The 10,868-nt window shown below is 39.7% G+C and overlaps 1 protein-coding gene across 3 annotated transcripts in view; it reads right to left on the reverse strand.

The window, feature by feature from the left end:
* OCRL (OCRL inositol polyphosphate-5-phosphatase) overlaps positions 1-7,395 on the reverse strand; it is a 47,635-nt gene extending 40,240 nt beyond the window's left edge. For 2 of the 3 annotated variants that reach the window (XM_087426747.1, XM_014792804.2), the window contains exons 1-3: positions 7,197-7,394; positions 6,863-6,942; positions 1,731-1,810 (exon numbers count right to left, since the gene is read on the reverse strand). In XM_087426747.1, coding sequence (XP_087282873.1) covers positions 1,731-1,810; positions 6,863-6,942; positions 7,197-7,235 — 199 coding nt within the window. In that variant the 5' untranslated portion in view covers positions 7,236-7,394. Of the gene's footprint in view, positions 1-1,730; positions 1,811-6,862; positions 6,943-7,196 lie in introns of all 3 variants that reach the window. The other variant, XM_087426748.1, reaches the window with a different exon arrangement.
* Between the last annotated feature and the right edge of the window lie 3,473 nt (positions 7,396-10,868).

The raw sequence follows: 10,868 nt of genomic DNA on the forward strand, positions 1-10,868 counted from the left end.
CTAATATTAGAGAACAGTCTCACTACTCTTACTAGCATGATGAAGCAAGGAACAGGGCATCAGACAAAGGTATTATATGTTCACCACTGTTCTTCAGTAACTTTAATTCTTTAAACCTGAGTATTTATAGACTTTTCAATATAGATGCACAGGGTGGGAAACAAAATGGAGGTGAAAACTCAAGCAGGTAACTGTTCCTTTTGTTATAGGGAACTACTGTGTGTGCATGCACATATTTTCCTAGATTCCAATCTAACAATCTGCCATCTATTTCTTATTAAAAATAATACTAAGAGAAACAGGGTAAATGTGACTCTAGAAGTAGTACACAATGGTATAGAGTTAACAGAAAACTAATCTAAAGTCATGTTCTTTGGCTTTTCTCCTCCTTAAAGGGCTGGGAATGTAACAAAGGGTGCTATAACATGAAAAGTGAGCTGACCACAGCAACTTACTATGGCATGCAGGAGCCTTGGCCAATATGTCTCTCTCACACAAGGCAGGCTAAATGGCTATGACTTCATTCTATACAATGTGGATACTATTCATTGTGGATATTTTTAATTCTTAATACATGCAGTCTTAAAAAGCCATACCTACTTAGTATTTCTATTTATAGGAATAAATCCTAAGGAAATAAGAGATGTGCAATAAGATTTCTGTACAGAGATGTTCACCACATTACTATTTATATTAGCGAAAAATAACCCAAATGTCAAACATAGGAGAATAATTACACCACGGGCCATTCATAAAATGGAATAGTATATAGCTATTAACAGCATGGAAAAGCACTCATAATATGATGGCATGTGGAACAAAACACTACATACAGTATGAGTCCCACTCACCCTAAAAGTTACATGTGTAGGAAAAAGGAAGATGTTAGGTGTTTATCTCTGAAGGATGGGAATTTACTTATTTTCTTTATACTTTTCTGTTTTTTCTAAACTTTTTATACATACATATAAATACATATATAACTTTTGTGATCAAAAAAGTTCAATGTAGTTTAAGAAAGAAATCCATGCAAGGTAGGATTCAAGTTTTTCAAGAAGCTACAGCTGATACAGAATGCATCTGTCTGATGAAGCCAGTGGACCCACTGGAAACATAAGGCATTTGTTCTCTAGTAATCAATTTCCTTTCTAGAGCAACGTGAGACGACAGAAGCAATACCTCCTACACAAACCTCCCAATTTTTGAGTTTCATTGTGGCAGATGAAACAACAGATATTCTGTTCTCAGTCTCCAAATTTGAGGGCAGGAAGCCAAATATTTCCTCCCCGGAGTTGATTTTCTTATGATTCACCAATGTCAACGTTTGAGAATCAGCACAATGGAATATAAGGTATTACAATTTGGCAAGGCATGTTGCCAAACGTTTTAATTTCAAATAGTGTGGGGAGAAAGTGCTGAATGTGTGTGAATCCAAGCGACCTTGATACTCTACAATGAGCAGTGTGTCAGTTAAATACAAGAATGTCATTTAAATCCACATATAAGTCTGTGAAAAAATATAAATATATTTCAATATAATGTTTCAGCACTCTTAGACAAAGCATTTATCACCTTCTCAATGGTAGGTTAGTAATGTTATATTTTTATGCAAAGAGTAATACATTTCATTTTATGTGCAGTGACAAATTTAAAATATGTATGGTATTACACAACGCAATAATGACCATGGAAAAACATTATAAAACTAGCTAAGCAATTAAAGCTAGTACCTTGAACACATCTAAAGTGGCTATTTATAGGAATGATATCTTGAACATGCTGTTCCTTCTCGTGCAACTGGATTATTAACCTAGGAAACAGAAGAATGCATCAACGAATAGCTACTGAAAAACCCAAACATTTAACAAAATACATTGCTATATTGTTTTACACAAATCTAGTCTGTATTTATTAGACTTGTTGAATCTCGATCCTTGGATCTGAGCCTCATGAGAGGTAGACATTGCTCTAGGTCTAAAAGGATATTAGGGGCCGGGCCCACAGCTTGGCGGTTAAGTGCACATGCTCTGCTACTGGCGGCCTGGGTTCGGATCCCGGGCATGCACCGACGCACCGCTTCTCCGGCCATGCTGAGGCCGTGTCCCACATACAGCAACTAGAAGGATGTGCAACTACGACATACAACTATCTACTGGGGCTTTGGGGAAAAAAAAAAGGAGGATTGGCAATAGATGTTAGCTCAGAGCGGGTCTTCCTCAGCAAAAAGAGGAGGATTAGCATGGATGTTAGCTCAGGGTTGATCTTCCTCACACACAAAAAAAGGATATTAGTTGTGATCAGTATCTGAATACCCACACTGTTCTATAGCATAAAGAACATATAATAGTCTATGACATAAAAACAGCTTACAATCTTAAGAGCATGAATTAACAGTGCATACATACACCTTCAGAGCATGCATACCAGAGCGAAGAACTAATAGCTAGTTGTGAAGTCCACGAGGGCAGGGACTATGGCTGTCTTTTTACCACAGGATTTTTAGCACCTAGCACAGTGCCTGGCATATAGCAGTCCCTCAAGTTTGTTGAATAAATGAATTAGAAATTTCATAAATTAGCTTTCCCATTATATTTCCCTGGCGGCTTTTAACAAAGAATGGTCCTATCTCTTCAAACAAGTATACAAGTCATGGAGGAGTAAGGGGAGGTTCCCAGCCAGCTGCATTGGTCAAAACAACCCCAGTGACCAACAAAGTAGCAGATATCACCAGATTGCCTTTATAGCCCTTGTGCTTTTACTCTGGTTTCCAACTTCATGCTGTTATTATTAGGTAAACATGACTGAAGAACTTGGCCCCTCAGTACGAAATGTGAGGCTTCTAAATTCCTATGTACTCCTGAAATATTAATTTTCATTTACTTCTTATCCTTAGTGGCCAGGAATCAAGATATAACCTACAGGTAAATAGCCTTTCTGAACATCTCCTAGCTTCCCCCAAATCAAGCACTCTTCAGGTGGTTCTTTTTGCCAGGAACACTCTTTTTTACTTCCTGAGACCCAACTCAAATATCACCTCCTCTGTGAAGCTTCCCCCAACACCCCAAGCAGAACCAGTGGGCCTCATCCTCTTTGCTTGCCCCTCTAATAGAGTACTTACACACTCCATTATAGTTATATTTATTTCCCTCACAGATTTGAGCTCCTTGAAATCAAGGACCCTATAATATTCAGTTTTGTCTCCTGCCTAACAGCTGCTCAAAATACAGGTTGAATAAACAAACTAGGTTAATCAAGCTATAAACAGAGACAAATTTCTAAATACAACAGTTCAACTTCTGACATTAAAAATGTCATTGTTTTGAAGCATTTGATTTCTATTTTGTTGTCTTTTGGGTGGTTTATTGTTTTAGCTTTTTGAATTTTTTTTCAAATGTGTTAACTTTGAAGGAGATAACCTGGGGAAAGGAATTGCTTAGACAGAACTAAGTGAAATAAGAGTATTAATGCTGTCTTTCTGCTCTGATCCTGCTTGCCTAATCTGCTGGGTTTATATTTTAAGGTGACTAGAGGAATATGGGGCAGACCCCTTCATCCTGCAAAGTTCCTTAATCGAGCAGTCTTATAAACGCAGATGGAGACCAGAAACTAGATAAAAGGCTGATAAAGCAAGGGTCAAGGAGGAAGAATTTACTTTGAAGAAAGTGAACACAAAACCAGTATAATCTCAAAGTAATGTAGACTAACAATGGTGCTAACCATTAGTAGTAAAGCTTCAAATGGATTGTATTGTTAAAAACCATTACAAAACAGACAACATGGATGGACCTTGAGGGCATTATGCTAAGTGGGGTAAGTCAGAGAAAAACAAATATTGTATGATCTCACTTATATGTGGAATATAAAAACAAACAAACAACCAAACTTATAGATACAGATTGGTGGTTGTCAGAGGTGAGGGATGGGGGTGGGCAAAATGGGTGAAGGAGGTCACAAGGTACAAACTTCCAGTTATAAGATAAATAAGTCATGCGGATGTAATGTACAACATGACTATAGTTAATAATACTGTATTGTATACTTGAAAGTTGCTAAGCGAGTAAATCTTAAAAGTTCTCATCATGAGAAAAAAAATGCAACTACATGTGGTGATAGATATTAAACAGACTTACTGTGGTGATCATTTTGCAATCTATGCAAATATTGAATCACTATGCTGTACATCTTAAACTAATATTATATGTCAATTATATCTCAGTAAAAAAAAGAAATGCACCCTTCCCCCCAAAAAAACCATCACAAAACAAAGATAAAATGTGAATTTAAGTCAATTCTACAAGTATTTATTGAATATCTACTATGTCTTAGTCACTAAATAAACTGTAGCAAGAGAGTAGGGCTAACACTAAGTATGCAAATTCTACCTAAATGTAATCATCCCTTTCAGAACAGAAAGATGAAAAATAATAGGTATATGGCAAAACAATGGAAATCAGAATTTGGTAGCTGTCAAACAGAAACGAGTGACAAATTGTGAACGCAGACTCAGCATTATCCTTAGGAAATACTTTGATTTGTTCAAGGAAGGTTAAAGATGAAACAATAGGTTGCATCATAATCCATTTTTCTTGAAAAAAATGAATGTTAGTGTTTGATTCCCTGTTTCCAAAAAACCAATTTTTAAATGTAACGGTGGTCTCTCAAGTAAATTTCTCCTATGGTCGATAGCAGGAACCACAGAAGTAAAGATTAAAATAGGCTTCAAGTTCTAGGATAAAAAGGCCAAAAGTAGGGCCCGACCCGTGGCTTAGCAGTTAAGTGCACGCATTCCACTGCTGGCGGCCCGGGTTCGGATCCCAGGAGCACACCTATGCACCACTTGTCAGGCCACGCTGTGGTGGCGTCCCATACACAGTGGAGGATTGGGATGGATGTTAGCTCAGGGCTGATCTTCCTCACAAAAAAAAAAAAGGCCCAAAGTAAAAATGTTCTGGACACTCAAGTCAGAGAAGGCACCCAAGAGACAAGAATTTCAGGATTATAGATGGTACGACAGTATTAGGTGACTCCGATGATTTCAAAAGAAACTTCTCAGACAATGTAATCCTGAGATACGTTACATGGGTTCAAATCTCAGCTACGCTACTTCCTAACTGTGAACAAGTGACAACCTCTCTGTGCCTCAATGTCTATATCTAGAAAAGGAAGTTGACGATGATATTACTATTTCACAATAACCCTCACATGAGGGTTAAATGAACTAACTCATGAAAAGTGGTGAGAAGAATACCTGGCACATATCAAGACATTAAGTGTTAGATGTTGCTGTACTCCCATAACTTACAAAGAGTTGGAACAAAAGAATTTGATTTCTCTGTGAGGAGGACACAAATAGTCAGGAGAGCTACCACCCTTTAAAAGTTCTAGTACAAGAGTCCAGATAGAATGAGGTATTTATCTCAAGGCCAATTGCTCACTCCCTTATTAGCTAAATAGAGTTCCAAATATACTGAGCAAAGGGACCAGATCCCAAGCTATGGTCATATCAACAATGTAGCTATTTTATTTAATCCTCATAATTTTGATTTTAACAGAAGAGGAAACTGAGGCACAAAAGTTTACTGATTTGCCCAAGGGTCCCATCTCTCTATCCCATTCTAGCCTTTGGAAGCCGCAGCGGTGTTCCGCTTTTCAATTCACTTTTCTGTTAAATTCACTTACATTAAATGGGTCTTTCAAGGTTTGATGAAATCTGGGAAACATAATATGAGTTTCCCACATCAACAGAACTGACCAAGCAGGACCTAGGGAAGAGCGACTTCACAGAATCAGTTGACATCCAGTTAGAGGCACCAAGAGTCTTAGAAAAGGGCAGGATAGGCCAGTGGGAATTTCTTCTGTGTAAATTAGACAGCATAGACACAGACTCAGTCTGGACAAACTAAAAGCGGGAACCGAGAAAAATTGTTTTTAGGCAGAATCCAATGTTGGAAGATGACAGGATTTAAGTGATCAACAATTTTTAAACTCTGATGTCAAGAAACCAGTGAACAACCAAAGGAGGTGGCTTGGGCACACAAGGATAGGGGCCTATGATATATAGTGGTCACCATGGATACTTTTAAGATGAGGCATTAGTTGCAAGGGAGTGAGATCAGTAACTATAGTGATAGCTTATCAAAATAATCTTTTGATCCATCAGCCAACAGTATTTACTGAGGTCCTATGTGCATGCAAGGCAGAGTGGAAGTTAACACACACTGATAAAATGGCAAATGTCATTTATATTTCTACATATTTCATTACTTTTTCTAACAGCCAAGTCAATAAGTGAGTAGTTACTAGCCTACACTAAACCATTACTGAATTAATGAATATGCCTTCAAGCAAGTGGAATAAAGGGGTTGGGAGAGTGGAGGAACCAGTTGAATGGGGTTAAGAAAAGGCACTAACATAAGGTTAATGAAGCGTTTCCATAGCACTTTTACTTTTTGTAAACCACTTTCACATTTATTATTCTCCCAGTTAAAACTCCAAAGGCTATAAGGTAAGGCAGTTAGTTAATGTTTTCATTTAACTGATGAGGACACTAAGGCCCAGAAAGCTTTATTGACTTGCCCAAGGTTACACAACATGTGTCAGTTGCAGGGGCAGGAACAAAGAACCCAGGCTTCCTGCTTCCCCGTCCATTGAGTCTTTCCACTGAGCAACACTGCCAGGAGAAATCTAGCAGCTTGGAAGTTGGGGACAAAGACCCGTGGTTAAACCACTTGCACTTCACACCTTGGCCTGAACCTGTTGCCCGCGCGGCCTCAGTGGTAGGAGGGCGGGTGGCTTGTCGCGGTTTGCGGTTGCGAGGTAATGGCAGGCTCCCCTCCTCTGTGGGAATCAGGTGGTTACTTACTCATATTGCCCGTTCCTCTGGGCTAGGGTGAGAGCGCAGGGCTCCCGGAGAGGACCCTTCATCTCCATACCCTCGACAGTATGCGGACGCTAGTCAAGGGTCTCTTCTAGAAGCTCAGCCAGGGAGGGGTGGCGCGGTGTGGGGTGCAGGGAGGCTTTCGCCCCGCTGCCCGCCCCGGTCCCGAGGCACTGCCTCCCACGCCCGCCTCCCTCCCCCGCTCGGCTCGGCCTCTGGGCCTGACCGCCCCCGATCCCTGCGCCGCGTTCCGCAATCTCTCCGACCCCCACCCCCCCACCCTGCGTGGCCTCCCCTCCCCCTTCTCTCGGGCGGATACGGCAAGGGGCTGGGCTCCGACCGGGAGCGGGGGCTCCATCCGGGCGGCCTCCGGGCTCAGCCGGACTGCGGACTGCGGCCGGATCCGACGACTCTGCGTCCCCCGTCCTCACAGCCACCCGCCTCGGCTGCGCGTCGTTTGAGGAACGGCTCCGCGCCGGGAGCCGGGAGCCGGGAGCCGGGAGCCGAGAGCCTGACCCGAGAGAGAGCGGCGCCTCGCGCCCCCGCCAGTTTTCCAGGCCGCCGCGGAGTCCGCCCCCTGCGGCCAACTTGCGGAACTGCAGCGAGAGACCAGACGGAACGGTGGCGTCTCAACCATGTCCAGCAAGGAATATGTTTCAAATGCTGCCTGTGACACCAAAATTCTTCTGGGGACTTTGAAGATTGCCACAGAAACAACACACAGTCATACCTATGAGGGAACTCAAAGGTGTTGGGCCAATAAGACCCACATAATCCATTCAAAAAATCCTTATTATGGTTATAATGCACCGTGCTGGTTATCCTACCTCTCAGATGTTCTCCCCTTCCTCTTCCTTTCACCCGCTAAATCAGAAAATTCCCCAAATCTCAGACCTTTACTCTTCTTTTGCGCCCGCTCTAGGTCACCTTTCTTCCTCTCTCCTAATTTCTCTGTATCCAATCAGTCAAAAAACCTTGTTAATATTTTCTTTGGAATTAATTTTTGGTTCCTTGTTTTCTCTCCATTGACACCGCCATCATTTTGTTAGCCTTTGTGATATCCCCTTTGACCATTTTACATAAGAATATGTACATAAGTTTGGCAGTGGAACTTAAGCACATGATTTATGACATAAGTCATAAGAATAGTCTTCCCAGAGTAACACTTCAATTGTGTTTTTCATTTGCTCAAGAATCTACAATGGATTAGCTATCAAGACTGATTTTAAACCTATAGTAATTAAGACAGTGTGGTATGGAGCTAGGCAGACCAATGGAATAGAATACAGAGCCCCAAAACAGACCCACACATATATGGAAAGTTGATATGCAACATATGCAACATTTCAGATCAGTGGGGAAAGAGTGGATTATCCACTAAATGGTGCTGGGACTCTTGATAATCCATATGGAAAATTATAAAATTAGATCCCTACCTCACACCATAGAGGAAAAATTCAATTCCAGGTGGATTCAAGATCCAAATGTAACAAGCAAAACTTGACAACTTTTAGAAGTAAATAGAATATCTTTATGAACTTGGAATAGGGAATGAAAATGAATAGACAGCACAAAAATAAAGGAATCGATTGATACATTTAACTATATTAAAATTCAAGACAACATAAACAAGTTAAAATACAAACCATAGACTAGTAGAAGATATTCTCAAGGCATATAACTGACAAACATAGCCTGAGGTTCTACACTTCTTGCCATCATCACTTTTCTGACATCCTCTCCCACCACTCTCTCCAACTCATGCTGCGTAGTCACACTGCTCTTTGCTATTCCTAGGACTTGCCGAACACATTCTTGCCTCAGGGACTTTGAACATGCTGTTCATTCTGCCTGCACTCTCACCTCCTTCAGCTCTTCGCTCAAATGTCAGTTTCTCAGTCAGGCCTTCCTAGACAAATTTATTTAAAATTGAAGTTTGACAATCTCCTTTCCCACTCCCATGCACACATGCTCCCTATCCCTCTTCCCTGTTTATTTTTCTCCAGAGGATTTATCTCTATCATTGTTCTATTTTATTTATCAATTTTGTTTATTGTTTACTTTTCCCCACTAGAATGTAAGTTCCATGAGGGCAGGGATTTTTGTCTGTTTTGTTCATTGCTGCATTCCCAGTGCCTAGAACTGTTCCTGAAACAAAGTAGATGCTATAAAAATATTGATTAAATGAATGAATTAGTATCCAGAACGTGCAAAAACCCCTATAAATCAATGAGAAAAAAAAAGAAAGAAACCTAGGAGAAAAATTGACAAAATATATAAGTAAGTAATTCATAGTCAAGGAAACCTAAATGGCCAGTAAAGACATGAAAGGATGCTTCACTTCATTACTATTCAGGGAAATTGAAAATTAAAACCACGAGATACCATTTTGCAACCATCGGTTTGGTTAAAAATTTGAAAATTCAGACAACACCAGGTGTTGTTGAGGATGTAGAACAGATAGACCTCTGATCACCGCTAGAAGGAGTGTAAGTTGGTAGAACTACTATGAAGAGCAATTTGACATTGTATAATAAAGTTCTATAGGTAATACCCTTCAGAAATTCCATTTCTAACTACAGACTGGGCAAAATTCTAACCGTTGTGCACAAGGAGTCATGTAAAAGAATGTTCATTGCAGCATTATTTGTAATCTCAAAAAAATGGAAGCAAATTAAATGTCCATCAGCAGGTGAATGGTTGAATAAATCATGGTATTCATGAAGTTGAATACTATTTTAAAATTAAAATGAATAACACAAGCTATATGTATTAACAGAGTTAAATCTCAAAAATATAATGTTAAGCATAAAGAGAAAATTGCAAAACATGTACGGTATGCCATTTATATAAAGTCTGAAAATATTATCTGTTGCTTATGGCTACATAGATATACATAATAGTAATAGTATATAAATCATGAAAGGGCATGATCATCACCAAATTCAAGGAGAGGATTGAGACTGGAGAGAGGAATACAGGGAATATCAACTGTATCTGTAATATTTATTTCTTTAAAAACAATCTGAAAATTGATGTTGCAAGATTTGATAGAACTGGGTGGTGGGTACATATATGGGTTATGTTATTCCATGTACTTTCCTGCATTTTAAATTGTTTGTAATCAATGAAAGTGAAAAACAAAGAAATAATATGTAGAGGAGGGTTAGCTGTGTCAAATGCTGAAAACAGGACAAGGAAAATGAGGATTGAGAGACTTTCTTTGGATGTGTCAAGGAGTTCACTGGAGACTGCTAAATAAGTGGTTTCAATAACTGGTGAGGGTAGAAACAAGATGACAGGGAATTGAGAAGGGACTGTATCCTGAGGAAATGGAGACAAGAGACCACGTATTGAAGAAGTTTGGAAGCAAAAAGGAGTGAAATACAATTTTAACTAAATTAGTTAGAAGGGTTAAAGAGAAATTCTTGACAAAACTTGAAGTTACTCTAAAGCAACGGGAAGGAGCTAGCAAAGAGGGGGACATTTAAGGTACTAGAAGAGGGAAGCAGAAAGGTTGCAAGAAAAATCCCTCAGTAATTGGGAAGGACAAGGATCCAAGGTGCAGATGGAGGAATCAACCTTAGAGAAGAGGAGAGGTAGTTCTTCGTCCAAGTCTGCAGTATCCCCAGCACCTGAAACAGTGCCTGGCATATAGTGGGGTACTCAAATATTTGTTGTAAAGAGTAAGAGGTTGTGAAGACATGGAAATGTATTGAGGTGAGGACACTAAAAACTGTGGAGAAACTCTCACAGGGTAGTTGATGATTTTCTCAAAAAAAATTAATAAGTGTATGTAATAACAATAATAATAATCCTGGTGGCTAACTGAATATTCATGTGACACTCTCCTCATGGCTTTACATACATACTTTCATTTAATCCTGACGAAATTCCTGTAAAGTAGTAATATTATTATTTACACTTTAAAGATGAGAAAACTGAGACTCAGAGAGGTTTAGCAACTTTTGCCCATTAGCTAGTAAATGGC

This window comes from Ceratotherium simum, chromosome X, assembly GCF_057802395.1.
Source record: "Ceratotherium simum simum isolate JZ-2026a chromosome X, ASM5780239v1, whole genome shotgun sequence".
NCBI lineage: Eukaryota > Metazoa > Chordata > Mammalia > Perissodactyla > Rhinocerotidae > Ceratotherium > Ceratotherium simum.